The 23,932-nt window shown below is 42.0% G+C and overlaps 1 protein-coding gene across 6 annotated transcripts in view; it reads right to left on the bottom strand.

Moving 5' to 3' along the window:
• The window catches only part of sipa1 (signal-induced proliferation-associated 1), a 32,639-nt gene that overhangs the window by 3,419 nt on the left and 5,288 nt on the right, over positions 1-23,932 (bottom strand). Inside the window, exons 1-15 of one of the 6 annotated variants that reach the window (XM_068716230.1) lie at positions 18,078-18,158; positions 12,541-14,158; positions 11,934-12,058; positions 11,649-11,837; positions 10,699-10,873; positions 10,329-10,432; positions 8,941-9,098; positions 7,872-8,478; positions 7,511-7,785; positions 6,295-6,744; positions 5,075-5,201; positions 4,845-4,968; positions 3,550-3,648; positions 2,698-2,770; positions 1,330-1,408 (exon numbers count right to left, since the gene is read on the bottom strand). In XM_068716230.1, coding sequence (XP_068572331.1) covers positions 1,330-1,408; positions 2,698-2,770; positions 3,550-3,648; positions 4,845-4,968; positions 5,075-5,201; positions 6,295-6,744; positions 7,511-7,785; positions 7,872-8,478; positions 8,941-9,098; positions 10,329-10,432; positions 10,699-10,873; positions 11,649-11,837; positions 11,934-12,058; positions 12,541-13,648 — 3,693 coding nt within the window. In that variant the 5' untranslated portion in view covers positions 13,649-14,158; positions 18,078-18,158. Of the gene's footprint in view, positions 1-6; positions 100-1,329; positions 1,409-2,697; positions 2,771-3,549; positions 3,649-4,844; positions 4,969-5,074; positions 5,202-6,294; positions 6,745-7,510; positions 7,786-7,871; positions 8,479-8,940; positions 9,099-10,328; positions 10,433-10,698; positions 10,874-11,648; positions 11,838-11,933; positions 12,059-12,540; positions 14,159-14,794; positions 14,903-18,077; positions 18,159-23,932 lie in introns of those variants that run through there. The other 5 variants (XM_068716231.1, XM_068716232.1, XM_068716234.1 and 2 more) reach the window with 5 other exon arrangements.

Below are 23,932 nucleotides of genomic sequence, written 5' to 3'. Positions count from 1 at the left end.
CTGAAAGACATCGGCACACAACAAAACAAAAGCCGTCGCTCAGATCGCTGTGGCAGGAACGGGAGGGGAGCGACAGGTACAGCGGTGGCTTTAAGGAAACTAGTGGGCACACATAAACACAGAGCTTGAAATAAAACAACACAAACAGTGTAGAGAAGCACATCACGCTGCAGTGGGGAAAAAGAAACAATCCACTGAACTGATCATTTCTTTGACAGAAAAATCCTAGTTCAGAACTTCAATTATAGTTTGTAGTCTCAGTGCTTTGTGGTTTGGACTGCTGGTCAGACTGAGTAAGCAACTAATCACCTATAATTGGTCAAAGGTTGCAATTAATGAATATTTTCATTATTGAATAATCTGACAATTATTTTTAAACATATAAAATGTTAAAAAAAATTAGTGAGAAATGCCCACGGTGACAGCTTTAAATTGTCTGTTTGTCGGACCAACAGTTCAAAACCCAAATATAGTTAATTTACTGTTTCTATAAAATAGAGAAAAGCAGACAATTTTCACATTTTAGAAGCTGGAACCAAGAATGTTTCATTTTTGTTTCATATATGACAGGCAATTAATCAGTTATATTAATCAGTTTGATTATCTGTTAATATAACATCTGTTAAAATAATTATTATTAGTTATTGTTTGAACACTAAATGGGTACTTTATCATTATTAATGAGAGTCCATAGACTAAATGGTGTATTTATATAATATGTGTACACACAGAGACACATTCACTATTGACCAAAGATTCTCAACACAACGTCCACTTGTCTGCTGCTGACTGACTCCATCCGCGGAGGAAGTCTATAATATGTGGTTGAAAGCTCTGACACAAAGCGCTTTGTGTTGAGAATTTTGTTTGTTTTTTGTCAAGCGGCTGTTTCCGAGGTTGAGATTAAGAATAAGGAGTTCATCACATACAATATTCTTTGACATCTACATACATGCATTAGCAGAAAATAATAAAATAATGATAACAGGAGTTGTCGGACACAAATATTTACATTTTCGTAAGTATGCTATTGGGGGATTTACAAATCTGAAATATTGCTGTATAAATATCAAACATTAGGATTAAATTAATGCTTTAAATGTGTTTCTGTATTCAGTGCATCCACAGTGAGCCCGCTGTGATTGAAATGGTTGAATGGATGGGAGGATTTGTACACGTAAACAAAAGCCTGCATCAGAAAATCCAAGTAATCTCGCACCAGAGGACAGAAGCTGAACAATTTGAATACTTTTTCCTACCTGCTGACTCTCCCATGGAGCTCACTGAAAATATTATTACAGAGAAAAACGTTCATGAAAGTCAAAGCACCTTTTGCAGGTCATCCTGCAGCCTCTTCAGCATGGACTCCAGCTGCGACACCTTCTCTTCTAGGTGGCCTGGAGAGTCACTGCAACAAAGAGAGGCAGTGACACTTTGTCAAAGTCAATTATTGTAATCAGGGAAAGTCGAAATTAATTTGTTTTCCAAGTCACAAATGAGCAAGATGAATGTCTTCACTGGTGTATTTTATAGAAATGTTTTTTCTTGTATTTCTTTTGTAAGAAAAAGTTCTCTCCTGTTATAACACCACCCTCATCTCATTTCAGCAAGTGAACTTTTCACTTTGCTTGATTGGCCTTGACTTCCACTGTGGCAGCTTCAGAGCTCGAGGCATCATCCCTGCTGCCTTCAAACCTGTAATACTCAGAGATCAATTTACTGTAATTGCTAGGTTGACAAGCAGACCCATTTTCAGCGAGAGAAGTCATCCCATGATGCATTTTGTCTGATTGCAGTTATATATAACGAACGCTTCTGGTGACGTGAACAGCTTGATAATGCTTTTAAAGGAAAGAAAGTGGCATTGACGTCAGATGGTTTGGGCACAATAGTGCGTTTTGAGTTTGATATTTAATGATATGACCATTTATCTTATCTTTTTGGTTAGTTTAAAGCTCATTTGTGTTTATTTGAAGACATCATTATTTTGAAGGAGGTTGACAGTTTCTTTTTTATTGTAGTCACTTATCTGAATCTCTCTTTTATTCAACTGATAGGTTATATATATTTCCACATGCGATCATGCTAATTATGCTAATGAGGAGTGATATGGAGTATTCTGTGTGAGTGTCTTTTTTAAAGCATTTAACATGCTCGTTGGAGCCAAATTGAAAGGTGAAATAGTCATCAATACTAACTACAGTACATGGGGGGACATGAACTGCGCCTGTAAAGACTCCCTTTGAAGAAAAGCTTCACATTGGTGTTTTTTTATTTTACAAATTTTCTGTTTTGCTTTTGGCCAACAGTTCTGGATGTTGTATGTTCAGACATAGCATGGAGGACTTAAATAAGGTGACCAAGGAGCTGGACAAAGTGTAAAAGAGAAACAAAATGGATCAGAGTGGGAGTTTTACAGAAAGATGACAATGACAGTGAGTCAGACAAGCTGTGTGTGTGCATCTGTGACTGCATGCGCATAACTGCATCACTGAGTCAGCAAGAGAGCTCTCTTTATGGGGGAGAGAAACCATCGCATTGACTCACACAGTTGGATGTTGCCGATAAAGTCTAAATAATTGAGAGAGAATAAAGAAGTAGTGAAAAGGGTTGTGTGCAATGATTCTGACAAAAAAAACTAACGACAGAGATATTGAGCTGTCTGCTTCACCCTGAGTGTACTGTATAGCAACCCACCTCTCCTTTGAGTCTTTCAGCTTGCCGTCTGTCTGGTCAGCTCCTGCTTGGGAGGGGTCTCCGGCTTTATGGTCTGGTAATGAACATTATCCACATTAATATAATTTAATATAGACATACAGACAAATACAGGAGATGTTCACTTTCTCTCAGTATAGAACATATTGTCATTCATACACTCATCTTCATATAGAGCGCAGATCCATTGCACTCATATGTTGTTGTTTTTTTGCCAAATGTATGTGGACACATGGACATTACACTAATAAGTGTTTGGTGAACATCTCACTCCAAAAACAAGATGCTGAGAAGACTTTCTACAAGATTTTGAAACCAGGTGATAAGGCCTGGTTCACCTTCGGCTTTTCAGTTCATCCCAAAAGTGTTGGGCGGGGTTGAGATCAGGCCTCTGTGACAGTCAGTCCAGTTCTTTCAAAACAAACTCAGAAAACACATTTCTGTATGAACCTCACTCTGTGCACAGGGGCATTGTCAGGCTGAAACACGTAAGGACCTTTCCCAGTCTTTTGCCACAAAGCTAGAAGCAAACTGCTGTCTAAAATATCACTGAGTGCTGTATCATTAAGCTTTTACTTATTTGGAACAAAGGGCCCCAAACCATTAGTAAACTGCCCCAGAGCAAAACTATACAGCCAAGGGTGTTTGGTGCATCTTAGGGCAAACATTACAATTACATTTATACAAACATTTAGAGTCTAACTTGAATCTTAAGATTGTGGAACAAAAGTCTGGATCAAAACATTATTTTTGATGGTGCTAACCATTATGGACAGCGTGCTATCTTATTTTACATTTACAGTAAGTGAGGTGCATAAGTAAATAGCTCCTCACCCTCTCGTGACAAAGCCTCCAGGATGCTGCGGCAGGCCGTGGCCAGGTCAGCGATGGACTGCCACTCCTCCTCAGTGGTCTCTGTCGTCTCTGAGAGAACTGAGAGAAAGAGGTTAAGATTTAACTCGCTTTTGTACGGGACAATACAGCAGAGCAGTGAGACTGCAGACTTTTGAGCAGCCGGTCTACAGTAACAAAGAGCCACCACTGGGGGATGCTGCTGTGTTAATGCTGGTCAGATTCAGGGGCAGAATGTGAAGGCACAAGGAGGAAATGTTATAATGTACTGTATGTAGTGTGTCTGCAGGTTTCACTGAATTATGTTTCTGACTTTGTAAGATCTTTTTGACATCAGTATAGATTTAACTCAAGGCGGCATACTAAAATACAAGACAATGACCTAAATATTATAAATAACAGAATTTTGGTAAATTATTACATGCAAATTTAATAAAAACTTTGACAAAAAAAGTAAGATGCTATAATTGTTACATTTTTAGGATCTATTAAGTCCTTGAATTTGATCTTTTCATTTAAAAGCTGTCATGCATTTTAACAGACTCCCTGTGAAAGAACGTGATGTGAAACAATCAGAGTCTTCAGAGGCCGCCCCCGCAAAAATCAGAAGAATCAGATGAGAGGATGAGATGAGCAAGTGTGCTCTTATGGCGGATAAATGATGAGTCTCATAGTCTCAGCGGAGGCAGAGCAGATGGCGTAAGAGGGGCTCCTTGATTTGGGGCTGGCTAAAACTCCACCCCTCCCACTACCCATCTGTCCCCCTTTTATCCCAGCCCTGGCAGGGGGTGGCAGCAGAGCAGGGGTGATGTTAGATTAGCGGGATAGGGGGCAGTGTGGATGAAAGAGGAGGGACAAAGAGGATGCAGTGGGGAGCAGAGGGAGGATAATGAAGAGAAGGGTTTAAGGCAGAAAAAATCTGGAAAAAAGGACTTTGGGGCTTAAATCAGGCAGAGATGATTTGCAAACATGTGTAATTGTTCCATTTTGGCATCATTTCAGCAGTCATGTCAGCTGTTGTGTCTGAGAACGGGGCTTTGTGTTGAGTCCACGATCAGGGTCATAATATCTCTTTGTCCTCTTTGTCTCGTGATTAATCTACACACATTTATTTTTTTATTTAACATACTGTCATTTTAATATTTAAGGTATTATACATACATAAATACATTATAAATACAATATTTTATACATATATATGTATGTATAAAATATAATATTTTAAATATATATATATATATATAAATGAATTAGCAGCAATAGGGAAGTATACTTACTCTTGGTGATGGAGTTGTGAAGACTTAGGGCTCGTGAATTTCTTTCAGCTCGGTCTAAACATGACAACCGGGAAGACGAGTCACTCACTGAAGCTTTGTCATCACCTAACTCAGCGCCCATGAACTGAAGACATAAGAGACAGAGATAGAGGGGAAACAACACTGTCAGAGAGCGGATGGAGTGCTGGGGAGAGAAACCACTCAGATGTCCTCTCGTCTCAGTCTGTCACCTGTTCGTCCTCCAGGGGAACTTTGGGTTTGACAGCCAGGATCAGATCAGGTGTGGCGTCCCTCAGCTCGCCGACGTTGTCATAGATGTGGCATTCCCCCTTCAGCCCCACGTTTTCGTACACGTGCCTGTCCAGACCGAGAGGGAGAAATGTGATGGTGGTGGTGGGGGGGAAACACAAAGCAAATCTGTTGTTGATGCTTTGTGACATTTTTTATCCAATCCAGAGGTCAAAACAGAAACTGGAGCACTTCGACAAGCAATCTCCAGGATGGCTTAGATTTAGGCCTGATTGATGTTTGCTATCCTGCACTCACAAAATCATCTATCAAAAATATCATATCTGATGCGGTTTCGGTCAGATGATTTGCGTGACAATGAAAAGCAGTCAAACTCATTTTGGTGAGCAGCAGAGTTTAATATTATCCTCATGAATATTTTCTCATGCACAATTTCTGCTTCAAGCTGTTGTAGCTTTTTGGAGTTAGGGTGCTTACAGTGTGCTTAAAATGATTTGTCTGGCAGACACATACATGTTCTTCTGCTTTTACATAAGTGTTTTTCTCTCCCCTTGGAGCTTAATACTTGGCAAACATTCTTGTGTCTGTCAGAGAAGTATCTTGATTCTCAAGAAGATGAGGAAATACAATGCAGACCATGGTAGAAGTGATTGTTAAATGGACACAAGGTGCTTTTCGATGACATTTACATGACTTCTCAACTTTAATCTAAAATAGAAAGATTGAATCTATTGTCATTTTAATGTTTTACTGCTGAAGAGTTGAAGATCTACTGCGCAACCGTCCCATTTTTTGTTTTCAAGCATTAGATTTGAAAAAGGAACATCTATGTGAATTTTCTAATGTGAAACACAATTTAAAACCTTTTGCATTAAGTAAACAGTTCAGTGAAGCAGAGTGACACATTTGTTGGCGTCCTTTCACCGTACCCTGTCCTTTGCAGGAAAAGTGACGCACTATGACTCTGAGATTAAATTGTGATGAGTCAGCTTCCGTTTGAGGATATTTTCAGCCATGCTGGATGATTTCAGAGCCTTTTTACCTGACGGTCTCCCAGTTTGCAGATGTTACTAGCAAGATCTCTCAAAGCATCATTTTTTGTTATTTATATTATATATCTCTCTATAACATCTTCAAAACACTCATATGTCAGGCTATGAAAGCTTGAATGAACAGTGGCATGATCTTTAGTAACACTCACCGATCACACGTATCCCTGTAGGTCGGCTGTCTCTCCAAAGAGCAGCTGCGTGTGAGCTGCGAGCCGCTGCCCTCCTGGCTCTCAATGGCTGGTTGGTCCTGCAGAGAAGTGGCCCGTAACAAAGGTAAGCTGGGCGGCGTGAGGAGCGAGCCATGACTTCTCTCACTTTGCCCTTTATCACACAACTGTCCTTTGCCCTCTTCGGCCTGCATCTCCGTCATGTCTGCTTCATTGACCCCACTCGGGTTCAGCTTTTCCTTCTTTGCCTCTCCTTCCTCCTTCTCCTCCTCCTCTTCCTCCTCCTCCTCCTCCTCCTCCTCCTCCTCCTCCTCCTCATCATCATCATCTTCTTCTTCCCTCTCGTCCAGTACCCAGGCCTCTCCAGACTGATCCTCGCCGGGTTTACACTCCGCATCCTTGATGGCTTTCTGGTACAGCTCGGAGAAACTTCTGCAGAACATAAATCAACAACATACTTAGTAAGAAGACACACACACTTCACAACTCACACCTCTCTTTTCGGCCCAGCCTCTCATCCCACTGCTGAGTCATAAAACTAATTTAGAAGCCAATAACAAAGATGAGGTGGGAAAAACAAGTGCTATATTTGCCTATTGTATCCCTTTGGGAACACAGAACCCTACTTCCTCTCAATAATTATGACATCTTTGTGGCAATTTGTGCTTTGTTGTCACAGAACAAGCATTTCAGCAATGAAATATAAATAAACCAGTGGGATTCACTCTAAAGCTGCAGAGGTGTCCACTTTAATATTGATTTTATTTGTTTTAACAATTCTGTCCACAGCTGTTTCTGCCCTCTGTCTGACTTCAGCTGAGTGGAATGTGTGCTGTTAACAGTAGGAGGCCCTTTGCCAGTGTGATTAAAGATCATTAGAGGGATTGATTGGTTGTTACCCAGCTGGTGTGACACTGATGGCAGGCCATCATCAACAGCAGAGTGAGCCGTGACCCCAGAGTGGCACCTCTCTTGTTTTCCTGAACTGACTTGTCCCACAGACTCCCTCCTCCTTCTTTGCTGTCAAAACTTTCTGTCACCACCTCACTGGGACAATTATCCACTTTCTGGAGCACGCTTTATACCCATGAGCCCCTTCTCCAGTCTCTCCCTGTGTCTGTTGACCCATAAGTGCCCTTGTTAGAGTTCTCTTTCTCCCTCTCCTCCTCCTCCTCCTCGTATCTGCAGCTTCACCCACCTGCGTGGCTTGCCGTTCTCGTCAGGGGGGATGACAGTGATGTGGATCTTGTGCGCAGTGCGGAGCAGCCTGGTCCTCTCCTCGGGGCTCAGGTGAACCAGTGAGTGGCCGCACAGTCGCACCACGCGAGCCCACAGCTGCAGGCCTCCGCTCTCAGCGTAACAGAACCGCTGCAGCTCCGTCACAAAGCCCTCCTCATTCATCAGGAAGCCGGGCTGTCCGACGCCGTCGCGCAGGGGGGTGACCTCAAGAGCCTCACAGCCCCGCGTCACCAGCTGGAGATGAGCGGAAGAAGATGAATGAATCAGAAAGACATAAACCACCCACTGCAAAATGTTTAAATCCGAACACAATCACCCACCTCTAGCCTCTGCACCACCTCTCGTATATCCTCCGCCTGGCTCTCCATCATACTGATTGACACAGACTCCCCGCGCTCATAGAAGATATCCAAGCAGGGCCCCCCCTCCTTAGTCTCTGTCACTGCCTTCCAGCCGATGACATCTCGACAGGAGCAGTTAAACACCACCCTGCGAGTGCACCTCTCAATGAGCACCACCGACTCAGCAGACACCCCGAGCAGACAGGGGAGCCTGAGTTCTCCAGCCTCCCCATCATCTCCACCGTTGACCATCACAGCCCACACCAGCGCCCCAGCACTGTGCAGCTCGGCCCCTTTGGCGCCCTTCAGCTTGTCTTTGCGCTTGCCACCCAGAGAGAGCAGGGGGAACTTGGTGGAGGAATCGATGGGTGTGGTGGTCACATAGTTTTCAGCCAGGTCCTTCAGGTATTCCTGCCGTGTGCGGGTGGCCATGGAGCGGAACTTCTCCGACTTCTCTGCGGCGTTTTCGGCATTCACGGCCTTCGCCAGGAGAAAGTCTCTGAAGGCGGGAGAGCTAGGGAATCGAGCACCCTTAGGGAAGAGTGGGCCAAATAATGGCATGTCTTTAGAGCGTGTCACAGCCACCCTGAGAGGGAGAGTGAAAAACAGGAATGCTAGAGTAAGAGAGAGTGCAGAAGAAGCATTCAATCCATGTCTTGTTTTTACGAGCTTGACTGTGGACTGTAGTGCTCTCCAGAATAACAAACATTTACACTGAATCTGCTGTAGAGGAGCACAGATTTGTGTTTCCTCCTGAGCTGCCCCATAACTACTATGATGTATGAGACCCATGTGTAAGAGTGTACATAGTAACCACCATCTTTTTATTTACATGCATATCATGAATGACATTATCAGTAAAATTGTCGTTTTTTTTGTATTTTTCTTAAAGCCCAGAACTTATTTTAGTTCACTACTTCCTATGACACATAGGATGACCATGAATGTATTGTCTCAAGAGACTTCAGCCTAAAAAAGAAGGTAAGGTCTTTTTGGGCGGTGAAAAGAGATATTTATTTACAACATAGTGCACGAGGTATGATCAGACCTGTAATAGGTGTTGTCAGTGCAGGGCTCATGGACCTGAACGATGATGAAGACATGTTGGAAATGGGAGCGGATGGACTTTGGCGTGAAGGGCAGGGCGCCTGGCTCCTGGAACACGATCGTCACAATGTCGTTACCGATGTGTCGCTTCCTCAGCAACTGGAGAGGCAAAACAGAAACACAGAGAGATTTATTTAAGAAGCAGGCACGAGTCATTTTAGTCAACTAAGTCCGAACCACATCTCAGTTTGTCACGTTTTATATCTCAAGAATCTACAAGAAAGGTTTTAAGAAGCAGCTAAAGAGATTACTCTTAATGAGCAAAATAGGTCTAAGCATTAAAATAAACTGATATTATTATTGTTATTATTATTATTATTATTAGTAGTAGTATTGTTATTATTATTATTATTATTATTATTATTATTATTATGTTTTACTTATCAATCCATCTAAATGTTTCTGTTTTAATGTTTGTATGCCATTTTATGTTTGGATGCACTGGTGATGTTGTAGCTTGTGTTATTGACTGTATGTAGAATAAGTGTAAACATTTGTTGATTAAATGTATTTTCTTTGAATTACAAACCCCAGGGATAGTAGTTTCCAAGGCAACAACTAATGTGCATCCAAATAAACAAAATGATGAAAACCAATGCTGTTAATTGAACTAAAGGCTAAGTCAAATTAAATTAATTATAAAATAAGCAACTCTGTTCTCTGAAATAAGGTTGTGTGTCCATGATCTTGCTATTGTTGTTAACACAACTCAATACTCCAAAATTACTGTTCTTGGGAAATTAACACATTTTGTAAATTTAAGTTAATTAATTATGCTTCTTTATGTCAAAGAAAATCATTTTTCTTACAAAAAAAAACCTAGAACTGAAGCTGAATTTAAAAAACAGCTTAATCAAGATACATCACAAACTGTTGCTGCCAAAGCAGCATAATGTAAGCGCTTCGTCACTACCATGTTTTGTTTTATTTAAACTTTTAATCTATCTTGGCATGTCATGTCCAGTCTCTTTGTAAGTGACAGCAAACAGGCTTTAAACCATAAACTTCATACAAAGAGCTGACAGTCAGCCTGACTGAGAGGCGACTGTGAATACCTTCATGGTGGGAGTGAACACTGGGGGGCAGGATTTTTATGTCATGCTTGTTGCAGAGTACAGAAGCTTTTTCTAAAGCATTTACAAAAGCATGAAGTCTGAACAGAGATGGGTAATGAAGGTTGTACCAAGACTGATGCAATTTTATTTTACGAATAGACGTAAAACATTTGAGAAAACTTGGTATTGGAAAAATGGTTCTGCAACACAAAAGGCAGGAGAAGGAAATCAAATATCAAATCTCTGTTGAAATATATATGGGTTGTATTTTTACCTGTTGCGTGTTGTTTGCTGTGTAGGGCAGCATAGTAGACACGTGAAACATAATCTCATAGTCCTGGTAGCGCGTGTAGAGCGAGTGTGTCCCAGTTGAGTCCGCTACACAAGCAAAAGACACACAGAAACACGCATCACACAAAGTCAGTCAACGTTTGTTGTTCTCTGCCGCTCACTGAGGGGAAAACAGCTCTGAGATAATCAGCAGTGACTATGCTATTTTGCAGGCATTACTCAGATTACATGCGGCTAGATAGGAGTTATCTTAGGCTTTCAGTGGTGCACTGATGCCCTTCGGATAATGGTCCTGTGACAAGGTGAGATACAGCCAATAGATGCGGGTGCGCTGTGTTTTTTTCCCGGCTCACTCTTGTTGTCCAGCTGAGCTCTGTATTTCTCCCAGCCCTTCAGCCGCACACGCTCGCCGAGCAGATCCAGGAACTCTTCAAACGCCGGGCCCGAGCTCTCGTTGTTGTACATGTCTTCCTCTGAGCTCTGCCCGGCCCGGCAGTACATCACCCCAACCTTTCGCTGGAAATTCAGCTACATTAGAAGACAGAGAAGCACAGAGTCTATAATTATGCTGTCAAGGCCTTTCACCTAATGAGGCATCCTGATCATTTGACATCTTACTTTAGAGCTAAAAAGCTTGTCTGAGAGAATTTATGCTGTCATACAGCTGCACAGCACACATTGCACTATTAAACCTCTTAATCCCCCTCAGGTTTCATGCTTCAAACAGAGAGTTTAATTCGTCAAAGTTGTTCGTGCCTTTTCTGAAGTATCTTACTTCAAAGGTGGAGCTAGTGGCTATCTGGTGTGTGTGGGTTTAAATGGTCAGCAGCTTCTGCAAAATAAAGTTTCAACTAATGTGATAGGGCTTAAATGTTTAAGCAGGAAATGATCTAAGATCATTTTGGTCACAGTTTCTCGACTTTGAATATTTGCTTTTCCTCATCTCATTCGTTTCATTCTGTTTGTCAAAGTAAGCAACTTGAGGACACTTTGGGCTCCAAGAACACACATGACAAAGAATTGTTATTATGTTGGACATTTCTATAAAAAATAGTCCTACATGGTGAACAGTCACCATGGTGGCAGAGGAAGAATGAACAGATATAATAAGTGCACTTTCACATCTAAAAACACCTGATTGATCACTGCGGAGGTGTAGACTTCAGAATGTCAGCTTTAGAAAAACATGTTTTTGTGTCTGACCTCTGAAAAAGAGCCATTTGCTGCTATTGGTCAGTATCCAATGTCCTGAAAAGCTTTCTCTCAGACAGTCTTTGGTGTCAGCAGAAGCAGCCTTACTCACCCCTTGTTCGTCCAGCTTCAGCAGGGTGTCCCTGACCTTGGGGGAGTTTGAAGCCAAGCGAAGACAGTGCAGGTTCAGCTCAGGCATGATGAACTCCAGCAGCCTCTTCGGAGACAAGCCTCTAGGGGTCGTGTGACGAGCGGCAGAAGGCACAGACTCCTCCAGGATGGAACCTCGCAGTGTCTTCATCTGGGGAGACGATTCACAGGCATCACATCCAGGCAAACCAATTTCACATACACTGAAATCGTGGAGAGCTATGAGGATAGAAAAGCGCCGGTTTACCTCTGTGGTGCGAAAGATGATTCTGTAATTGTACTGAGCTCCGCTGGATCCGTCTTTCTCCTCTCGGCGGAAACTGATGGCCACTGGGCCGAGGCGGTCGTCCATGCCGAAGAAATTCTGGTGTTCTGCGATGACAATACAGTCAAATTCAACTATGACAGCATTGGGCTTAAAATACCTAACACCCTAAGAGAACTGTATGAAAATTATTAGGGTGTACAGGGAGGCTGAATCTTGTATTTTATTCTAGAAAATGACAAGACCCTCCCAAGAGTTAATATTTTCTTTGAACCCTCACCTTAATTGCTAAACCCTCTACCTTTACATATCAATACATGACCCTACCCCCTTTTTGACCTCCCCTCCTCCTTAATAATTTTTGGGCAGTCCATAAATTATAAGATGAGAAATTAAAAAAAATTGTGCCATGATAAAGACTTGTTCAGAGTTGAAATGTGATAGTTCATCAATGATTGAATAGCACCACAGTGTACTTTCACTTTGTTAAGCTGGACAATAGTGCTTTCTTATCCCTGTCATATTTTTCCCTCTATTGACTTGCCATAAACAGTCGAGTCAGACAAAATAGAAGTTTCACTACACGTACCTTTCATGTAGAAATATTTGCGATAGTAATGGGCTCCCAGATCTGCATGCTCTATAAAGTAGTTGCTCTTGCCCTGCTGTTGGACGTGACTCTCTCTAGGCTCCTCCAGGACCGACACTGCATCGTTGGGGGTTCGCAGGCTCGACCAGAGTCCCCGTCTCTCCTGGGATTGACCGAGACCCACCTGCTCTTCTCCCCCCGTCTCGTTGCGGAAGTGGGGGCAGCTGAGCAGGAGCTCGTTATCGTTGCCATCACCTTCGTCCAGCAGCAGCGACTGCTCGGGGTCATCAGCATTCACCCCGTTGCCTCCTCCACCCTGTGCAGGTGAGGACGGGGTGGCTTGGGAGAGGGGGCGCAGCTGGGAGGCGGCTGAAGCCCCTGAGGTGATATTCTTTTTCCGTCCAATGCTGTCTCTGTTTGTGGCCGCCTCGGTGAGGTCAAACAGGATGCTCTGGACATCGTAGTGGGCAAAGTTCCTCACCCAGGCTCCACCCCCAATGTTGTCATATGGACCTGGTTGAGGGATCTGAGGGGGTTTGGTCTTCTTACTTAGTCCTTCAGGCTTCGGTGGTTTGGCAGGTTTTGGGGAGTCCCCTGTGGACACAGACAGACCCCGAAAGAATCCATCGGGCTCTGGAGGGTTGCCCTGCAGGCCCAAAAGCAGGAAAGGGTCTTTGAAGCGTAGGGCATTTGGACTCAGGGGCCCCTGGTCGTCTGTGCTTGGCTCCTGTGCTTGAGTCTGTCTCTCCAGCGAGGACAGGCTGCCGTATTCCCGGTGTAGCAGCACACCCCCATCACCCTGAGCCCCCGCACCCACCTTTTCACCAACCACCCGGGCTGCTTTACCCCCTGCCTTCCCAGAGGAGTCCAAGTCTCCTAAGGTTACATCGCTGTTACTTCTCTGCATGATGTGGCCGCGGCCCACCGACCTCAGCGTAAGCCCCACACGACTCGGAGTGAGGCTCTCATCCTCAGCTCCATCAGCCTCCCTCCTCGGCGGCCACTCCACTAGACCTGCTTCCCGGTTGGGATCAAAGTTGACGGTGGCAATAGGCGGCCGCATGTTCTGACGGCGAAACTTGCGGATGAAAAGGTCATCTGACTGCATGGTGCCTGAAAAACCGACTCCAGTCCAACAATCGTCTCTCCACTCTGGTCCAGAGCTTTCTGCTCTCCCAGTAAAATGTCTGTCCTGGTCTCTATGGTGCTGGTGTGAGACGGGACCACTGCATGCAAAGATGAAAAACCCCTCTGAGTGAAAGCAACAAATACAGTCCTCATTCACACCACTTAAGATGGTTGAATTTTCTCAAACCTTGGACGTCTCTGTGAGATGCCACACTTTGTCCCAAGTCAAGTTATTAAGTGTAAATGAAGAAGATTGAGGAAAATATGCAGATGTTTCTGGTTGCAGGGGTCCGTCCCTGTGTGCAGATGTGTGTTTTGGTGGTGCTCCAGTTGCGCGGTGCTCATTCCTTCAGAATAAGGACGAGAGGATCCTCACTGGAGCCGGAGTCCTCTTTGTAGCAGAGGCTCTATCAACCTTTCTAACATGGCATCCATTCGTCTGCACTCTTCAGTGCCTGCTGCGTCCCTTTTGGTCAGGTCCACTGGCCACCTGCAGAAAAAAAAGAGAAAGAAATGTCTTTTGTTACCTCATCATTCACCCACACTGCTAAGATCTTAATCGACAGCTTTATGTTCAGCCCATAGCAGCTTGTCAGTGAGTACACAGAAACACTTTATTTGGAAGAAAAGATTTGACAAAGTATCGAATTTCAACAATAAAGCAGCAGGCAAGTCTGACGTCTTTTATTGTTGAGTAATGCCTTGTACTTCTGTTTTCTCTCATTATTATTCTTTCCTTTACACACTTTCCGTTCCAAAGTTTCCCTAAATAGTTCCATCGCAGACTTAATGCTCACCACATCCAGCCTGCACACGCTCACAATAGAAAGTATTAACACGGGGGAGGGGGCCTTCCTGGCTTACTCTGCCAACATACGAGAAATAAGTCTAAACTGTCTCCCACCCTCAAATACGTTCACACACAAACGCACAGTTTTGTTAGTTCACTCATACACCAGTATTTAAAAAAATATATAAATAACAACAACAATAGACACATTGTAAATAACTTCCGATATAGTACATTGGATCAGCTGTTATTATCTGAAGAGTACGAAGCAGTGTGCTTCCCTTTTTTTAAAAGTGCTAAAACAATTCATTGTTATAAGTTTTGACTGCAACTTACCAACAAAGTGGGTTTAGTTTCAGTTACAAGCTACTTTCTGTCATAATTTGTCGCAGATGCACTGTCTTTAAACAAACCCGAGCTGAAACCTTTTGTCGCTCTCAATAAGGTATGAGGCTTCTTCCTGTCAAGCTTTTCGCATGCATGTCCTCTCTCGTGCTTGCAGCCTAAAGAGCAGGTGCAGTGGTGTAGAGCTGCTACAAGAAAAGCTTGACACACACACACACACACACACACACACACACACACACACACACACACACACACACACACACACACACACACACACACGCTATAAAATGCCATAGAGTAAAGTGAGGAAGTCACAAGAAATCTTTGTTTCCCTTTCTTGCCTGCTCTCACACTCTCTCCTTTTCAGCAGATGTTTCCATTTTGCTGTGAAGAGAAAAAAAATGTAAAAAGCTGTTCACCAAATATGAAGGTTATCGGTAGTTTAAAAGGTGTTAAGGGATATGCCAATGTGTGTTGAGGTGTTTACATGCATTTATATAATCTAGAAGACATTTGAGGGGCTCACTGTTAGCAGGAAGTGTTGCTGACTGCAGATGTAGCTAGTTTCAATAAAAGTGTTTTGTTAATACTGAAGTGGATAATGTCAGCTCCTCAAAAAGAGGGAAAAAAGGCTTTGTAGCACGCTATTGTTTTGTATGCATTTGATCACTTCCAGCATTCTTCTCTGTGCCTGTTTTCTCATTATAGTTGATAACAGTGGCGATGGATACATGGTAGAGAACAACAGATATCCAAGTTTTTGTTTTGGAGCACTAAAAAGCTTTTGTTTTAAATAAACTATATATTATATTTGATCGGAAGTTCCAACTTTTCACTTGTTTTCTTTAAAATAACAATTGCCCGAGTTGTGTGACATTATTATTTTAAAGTCCCCAAAGAATGAGCAAACATGAATATGTTGGAAGGACACTGTTTTCCAGTTCCACCATTTACATTAACGATATATGCATTTCAGTTTGGAGGTGTGGCTCTGTCCATGCAATGCTCTGAAACAAATGGACACAGACAGCCTTTCAGTCGGCAATTTTCCCAGCAGAGCTTGAGGCGCACAGCATTTGATGGTGATGAGCACATATTGGAAGAAACATTCAAAATCCTCATGAATCTAAACGTTAATAGATGAAGGGACTGGGAGGGTGGGGTTAACATACTGGAAACAGGCAGGATGCATGTGTGTGTATGCAGGGCCATAGTCAGGATTCAAAACAAAACACATTTTGATCACATTCTATATGTTGCTCTAACTGTTAACTAAATTGTATTTTCTGTAATTCTGAAGCCTTAAAGAATTATTTGCAACGCCAGTGGAGAAAGACTATAACCTGATATGTTATCTTATTGACCTAGAATGGTCAAATTTACCAAAACTGACTCAATATCAGCTTTAAAATAATCACCATGGTCAAACGATACAGAGGACATGACCTCAGTGGTAGCTCGTGGCCTCCTGTGTATGCAGATAGAATAAGTACCAAAAGTTTAAATGAATGGCTAGTGTGACAAATAGACTGTTTTCATATATGATTGAACAATATGTGTAACATTGAAATATAAAATTACTTCCATGTCTGTCTGAGGCTTGAGGCTTCATTATGCTGTTTGCTTCCAATAATACAGAGAATTAGTGATGACAATTCTAGACATTTCCCTCTATGTGTGGTTCCTCATCTGACACACTGAGCACTGGGTCACATAGAGAAGCCTCTGTGCGCTGTCTGTATGGTGCCAGGGCTGCTGACATTAAAACCCTGCTCATGCTTCTTTCTGGGAACCTGCAAATGTTCTCAAACATCATTACCCATGTGGGCACAAATGACGTTTGTCGACGCCTATCTGCGATGATTAGGTGCAGCATCGGGTGCATGTTTCACAATGCCTTCAAAAGGTGTGAGCAATCAATTTTCTCCGCTGTCTCAAAGTGGGAGAGTAGATTATTGGCAGCATGTTCTCTTAAACAAAAACAAATCACAGATTGCCTTCATGCCGTTCCAACAGAAAGCTGAACTTCCAGGTTCGGCAGAAACACTCTTGCTCTCCACCAACTGAGAGCGCAGGGTTGAACTTGGACACTTATCACTCACCGCCTTTGTTAAAATCACATATTCCTGAGCTTCTCAGACCCATGAATCAGTCCTTGTTTCCATAGCAACCTATCTAGTGCCACCCTCTATTGATGGGACATCCAGTCCACAAGTGCTATATTGTTAACTCTGCTCAGCGGGTAAAATGGCTCTGATTTGTCAAACAAATCTACGACTTATGATATTTGTGTCAGTGACCCTGGTCATATAACCCTGGTCATGATTTAACTGCTTGCTTCAAAAACCTAGTTTAACACCGAAGTCAATAACAGTTTATAAATGTTGTAACCATAGATCTATAGGACAATATAATTGTACTTTTCACAATTCAGCAGGATGCTTAGCCTAAAGAAACACATATGAAATCAAAAAACACACGTTGAAGGTGGCACATAAATTAAAAAATACACTAGCATGATTTTGCCATAGTTGCATGATAACTTATAATGTTGAACAAGATGAGCATTATATCTGCTTGACAACAGCATGCATTGCCATTGTGAGCATGCTAACATACTGATGTTAGCATTTAGCTAACAGCACAACTGTGCCTATCGACCACGGAAGTGTGGTGTTATTTAGCCTTTCCGAGGCAATCGCAGGCTTTAATCAATCAATTATATTTTATAAAAAAATACCCCCTTATTATATAATTTAACAGCCCCCACATGTTATGTAATGTTACTCAGTAGTCATACATCAGTATCATCAATGCCCGTCCCCATTTCAGAAGCATCTTCTGGTCCAAGGATAGTCTCATAGAGCTGCTAGCATAGCTGTAGACTCTTGATCTTGTTAGTGTATTTTAGATCAAAAAGGGGCATAATACACTTAAATAGTGGTATCAAAAGAAAACTATGGCCTAAATGTTCTCAGTTGTTGCAGTTTTTTATGTTCCTAATTGGTCAGGACTGTAACTGTAACTGTAGCTTTGAAGAGGAACCGCACAGAACTTGGATCATCAAGTTATTTGCAAGATTCACATGTACATTATCTGTCTGGTGTTTCAGCATCTATCTAGTAGTGTGATTATGTTCTTTTTCATCTGTGTTTACAGATGTGTGGGGGTACTAAACACATTCCCTTTGAATCGGAATCAAGTGCAGAAAACAGAAAATGGTACTACATGGAGAGGAGCCAAACATTATAAAAGAGAGAGATTTTCTTACCATTACTGATATGCGAAATCTTCAATCAAATCTTCACTGGCCCGGACTTTAAAATACATATGACCACCACATTGACACTGGGCTTCCTTTGAATAGAAACTGTCCTCTGTGCGTGTTACCGCTATAGAGAAGTGTGTGATATATCTAACATAGCAGCACAAAATCAAGAGGAACCGAACTGTTTTGTCCCTGCCCCCTCAAGTTTCAGCTCAATTTATTTGGGAACCAATTGTTTGTATGTTCAGTATGTTTTCTGCTGCATGCACTAGCCTGACAACTTAAATGTCATAGTACACCCTCCAAACTCAAAAAGAGAACAGCTTTTTTTCAGTTAAACAATTACCTTTTGATCCAAAAAATACTCTAGAACAAAAAAAAACACATAAATAATTGATAACCATCTTAATGTTTTCCCAGGATACTTCTAGCTGATCAGTCTTACAAGTTTATATCAGTCTGGCTTAAACCAAACCCTAATATGATCACAAATGGATCACTTCGTAATAGCAGGACTGACTAAGTGGCAATAAAAAAAAATAACTTAATGGCATTATGAAGGCTTGAGACAATAAACAGCAACGGGAAACTCTTTTTTCCAAAGCTTTCATTGAATTCTGATTGCCTTTTACACTGATGATGCCACATCTTGCTGGTTTAAAAACTGTTACCAGAACAGGGCACAATATCATAACTTCAGTACGGATCACTCTAAATACTTTGGCATGTTGAACTACAAGGGAACCTGTGCAATATCTGCATCTTATTTAAATACAGCTGAAAACAGCCTGAAATTTTATTCAGATATCTGGTAGCAACACACACCAACTATCCTTTCTCCTCTACAAGGAAGCAAACACTCTGTACAGTTAATGTTGCATGCACTCCCCCACATTCACAGTGTGCACTTATTTCTACATGTCAGTCAGTGCAGCAGTTGATGAAAACCATGCGTGACCTCTGATGCTCCCTGAGCCACAACTCTACCGCTACATCAACTGAAGCTTGACCCTTCATTGGACTGCATAGCAGGGACCACTTCAACACGTTGTATTAAATGACTTTGAGGAGGAGGAACTGAAAATAATGTAATGACTTAAATCTCTATGATCTGGTTGTTTCACCTTATACACTTCACTGATATTACCAGATGTCATCCGTGTCTCAACAGTCTAAAAAAAATCAGTCGCTCTCCTGTCGTTAATCCACACTGATTTAAGATGATTCACCACACAAATTCAATCATGGATTATAACTCTGACATGTATTCATAAGGTCAGGCCATTCCATAAAAGCAGCTGTATTCTCCATAGTTTGCAGACATTTTTGGCTATGCAGTGTGATTCAATTTTCATTGCATCAATAAACATAATAAAACAGTGTCTTTGTTTCTCTATTCTGCCACAGGACCAGTCCTGGACAGATGACCCAGACATGCAGCTGATGCTCTCCAGGATTGTTTTTAAAGATTTGGAGTATTCTCTAAAACACTTGGGAGGATGCCGTCCTCCTCTCACAGTACCAGAGTCAGTCTCCATCCCAGAGAAACTGACAGCAGTGTTTAATCTTGCTTCTCAGATCTTAAAACTCCGTTAGTAGCCAGTGGACAGTAATTATCTTTGTTGTGCTCACATGCTCTAGATAAACTAGACTTTTTTTTTTTACTGCTGAAAAATCAATTTCTTTGTGTGCTGAGCTCCATGGTGTCCATCAGAGGTGATGACAGCATCGGGTCGTCCTGAAGCCCTTGGAGCAGAAAGGGGAATGTGAAATGGCACTGTGGAGCAGCAACTCTAGGATTATAAGGATTATGTCTATTTGGGTACTGTTGCTTCCTTTGTTCTTTTGCACCAGATTCACTTTGAACAGCCATTACTGCTCAGGGTAGATGTTTGGTTTAACTGATGACAGTGAATGAGGTCCACTTCCATGTTAAGTCCAGGACAATGTTAATGGGCCTCTGGTGTACAATGTCAGGACACAAACTGAAGTCAGAGGAGAGTACTATTAAACACACACTGTTTTGGGGAAGTCAGGGTCGCTTGACTTATTTTGCAGCCGCTCATGAAAGTCTGTGTCCTGTGAAACAGGAAGAGATGACTGGCTTTTGAACCCTGGGAGGATGGGTGTCGTCATCGTTTCTACTCAACACTTCCACACCTATGGTAGACTGGCTGCTGCGCTGCAGCATGAATGAGCAGCTTTTTGCTTTCTGCCAGTAACTGAAGTCGACTTAACCACAGCTTGTGTGCTTTTATCGTAATTACCGCTGATGTTGCAGTCATTTGAATGGTGAAGCAAAGATTGTGTCCTGATATAGACGATTGAGATTGGATCTGTATTCTGTTCAGGTGAAGCACTGAAAATTGGCTTAACAGCTTAGCAGCAATTAGATGTGATCAGTGACAAAAGTTACGCGCTTACTGCAGCCTTATCAACTCTATCACATCAAGATGCAGAAACTGTTCAGACTTGCAACTTGATGTCGTGCCTCATTTCTTTGTCAGAATTGAAGAGTGAAGTTGTGAAATACGTCGCATGCCTGAACATCATTATGCAAGCGGTCTTTCAAAGCAGCAGACCGTTTTGACATGTGACATTAAAATGATACATAAAGATGGAGAAACCAGCAGGAACACCAAAGTCCGGTTACTGCACCTCAGTGAATATCTAACCAAGCGAGTAAACGTCCAGCTCCACAGTCTGGAGGTCAGCTGCTGTAGTGTCGCTGTCTATCCTTGTAGTTAAAAGCTGCCTTGCCGATTCTTAACCACAAGGTCTAAATCAACTCCTAATAGTGATTGATTTTGGGAAATTTAAAGCCAGGCTCAGTCTCACTCTCATTTATTGATCCTACGCAACCTTGTTATGTTACATTTGAGATCAGGTTGCATCCCTTGTTTTGCTGCTGAATGTGTGACACTGAACTGACCTGGCTGCAATGCTTTAAAGAAAGTAAATGTGTATGAATGTGGCTGGATCTGATTCAGAAAACAAGTCCATACTAATGCCCAACACTTGCTCTAGGCATCCTCAATCTATACCACCGACCCCCCTTTACCACACTGCGGACAGTGAACTGGGCCAAGTCCAGAGGCTGCTAAGTGGATGGTACTGCAGCACTCTCTTTTTTGTAACGTGTTTTATCTCCCTTTTTCATTCAAACTGTTTGCAAACGTCAATCTGAGCTATTGGTCCCCAAAGACACATAAGCCTGCATCCCTGGCAACGTGTGTTCAACGGGCCGATTTAAAAAAAGAGGATAGCTGTCAAGGTGGCAGGAAAAAGAGCAGGTTTTTGAAGGAATTCATTATTGTGAGCAATATTTTACACCGACATACACCGGCACTTTAGCCAAGTATGACTGTAACCCACAGTTTGATCCTGCCATTGATAACCATTCATTTCCCCACCATGCATGCAATTCTTGACACATTTTGCCTTAGATATGACACACGTATCATCACTACTACTTAACTGTTACTTTTTGATTTCTTGGTCTAATAACACTTCAAGGTGATGCTGACATATAACAGAAAAGCAGTTTACAACATTTAAAGAAGCTGTGTTTATTTCCTGCACATATGTCAACTGAAACATAGAACATTTTAAACACACATTTCTCTTGTCAGTTATGTTGTGGCATATTGATGGTAATTGGATATTTTAGGGTTAGTCTATCTAAAAAAAAAAAGCTATTTACTTTTCCTATTTCAAACAAGGGGCATGATTAGCTTCAAAAAGTCTGGAGAGGAAAATATTTCAACCAGTGGAAATGTTAAAAAGGACCAATCAGCAAAATGCTGTCTTTACCTGCATCAGCTCTGCTGTGTAGTGCTGTTGTTGTGGTTGTATGTGGAGTTCAGACCTCCCTCTGGGCTCTACAATAGGATCATGTATCATCTCCACAATACCTTTAATTTCAAAGAGAGCTGTCCTCCTTAAAAATTGTCCGTCAAAATTTGAAAATAAAGTATTCTGCCTAATAAATTATTAATGAAGCTGGACGAAAGGGGGCGAGGGTTACCGAGATGTTAATTATTCATTGGTTGGTCGCTCCCTTGTCCACTCTCGAACTGTCTGGGATGCACAAGCACACAGACCAGAGCTGATTTGTTATGATTTTTATCCAAGTCTGTGTCTGACTTCCTTGTGCATGTGTGCCTCATATCTTACAGTAAACTGATATGGTTGAGGTCATCTGCCATGTGACTTCAGTGATGGCTGGTCCAGTTTCAGTTCTTTTTCGAAGTTTCTTGTAAAGAGACAAGGTTTTACTTAAAAAATAAGCTGTTGAAAGGGTTCGACACTGTCACTGGCAGAAAATGTGAATGTTTCACAAATCAGTGCAGTTTATTATTATTGTCTTTACTCATAGTGTATTATTATACTTAATCAGTGGACCTCCACCTTCAGAAAATGCAAAAAGGAAGTATGCTCAGAAAAGCTCCCTCTATACTATTGTCCATATTAAAACCTAACTTCCTCTTGTAATAAATAGTACAACAGAAGACTGATGCACCCCCAAATACAAATTTAAGCGCCATTGTTTCTAACACAACCTACGTGCTGTTCTGCTACAGTAGTAGAAAGTACCTAACTTGCACTATTGTTTGACATATTTGCCATGACATCAACACTGCGTGCTGTCAGAGCTCTGCTGCTTCCAGTGTATCTGAAAATACACCTTGTGGCAGCCCGCATGTGTGACGGAGGGTACAGGCAGAGAGATTTAAGGCCTAAATGTGAGATGGTTCGAGTGCATGTGTGTCTTTGTCTGCCTTTGCTGACTCTATAAAAGCCTTATAGATGTGGCACACTGTCCACACAGTGACAGGAAGAGCAGCTGTCCCCCTGTGACCGCCCTTTGTGTGTGTGTGTGTGTGTGTGTGTGTGTGTGTGTGTGTGTGTGTGTGTGTGTATGTGTGGGAGTGTGTGACAGGGAAAGGAACTGACCCTCAGCTTCATGACTGCATCTATTATGTTGAGACACGGTTCACTGTTACTCCTCGGTCATCAGTGCATCCAGCTCTGAGGCAGGGGAAAAGCGATTGCTCAATATTGCTTTAATAGGACTCTAAATGGTTACCCTACCTCGTCTACTTTCAGAGGAAGAGACGCTGACCTCCTCCACTTCCTCACTGTCCCTATTGTCCCCTGAAATGTAACCCAGATGCCATGAAATGGCTGCAGCACTAACAGTACCCACGCTCATCCCCATTTCTAATCCTGTTTATGGGAGCAAATCTCCAAAAGCTGTTCTCAGTTTCTCTAAATAAGTGTTGCTTAGTACACAAATTGCTATCATTATTTGGAAAAATTGACGACTGTTTCTTGTTGACTATCACAGCTCAGGCATTAATGAGGTCTCCAAGACCTATCCAAGAAGGCGATTACTCCTAAAAAGAGATTACTGTTAAATTGATGACCTTTCTGATAAGCGATTATCATTAATATGATATGTGATATTTTGATATTTCATCCCCATAAAATATACAAATATTGTTAGAATGCTTTAATTATGATTCTCATCAAATATAAGCAAGTTTAAATCTGGTTTTTATGCACTTATACTTCTAAAATTCATTACATTTGCATGAAAAACACCTTTTCCTAGAAAAGCTAGTCACAAATATTAAAATGTGAAAGAAATCATGCTTATCCAAATGTGAAGAAAAAAAATCTTAACACACTATTCTGAGTGGCTTTAAATTGCTTTGTAGGCAAGCACTTACTGCAGTTTACAGCCTATCTCTTGTCTGGTGTGCTTGTGTCATTTACACCGGCGGCTCTGCACCTTCTGACCTAGATAAAAATGAGCAGCTCATGCACCAATATGCCAACTGTGGCGATGCAGA

This window comes from Cebidichthys violaceus, unplaced genomic scaffold (assembly GCF_023349555.1).
Source record: "Cebidichthys violaceus isolate CVI_PGR_0920_01 unplaced genomic scaffold, fCebVio1.0.p SCAF_20, whole genome shotgun sequence".
Lineage (NCBI taxonomy): Eukaryota > Metazoa > Chordata > Actinopteri > Perciformes > Stichaeidae > Cebidichthys > Cebidichthys violaceus.
The sequence above is the reverse complement of the archived record's forward strand: the minus strand, read 5'-3'. Positions and strand labels throughout refer to the sequence as shown.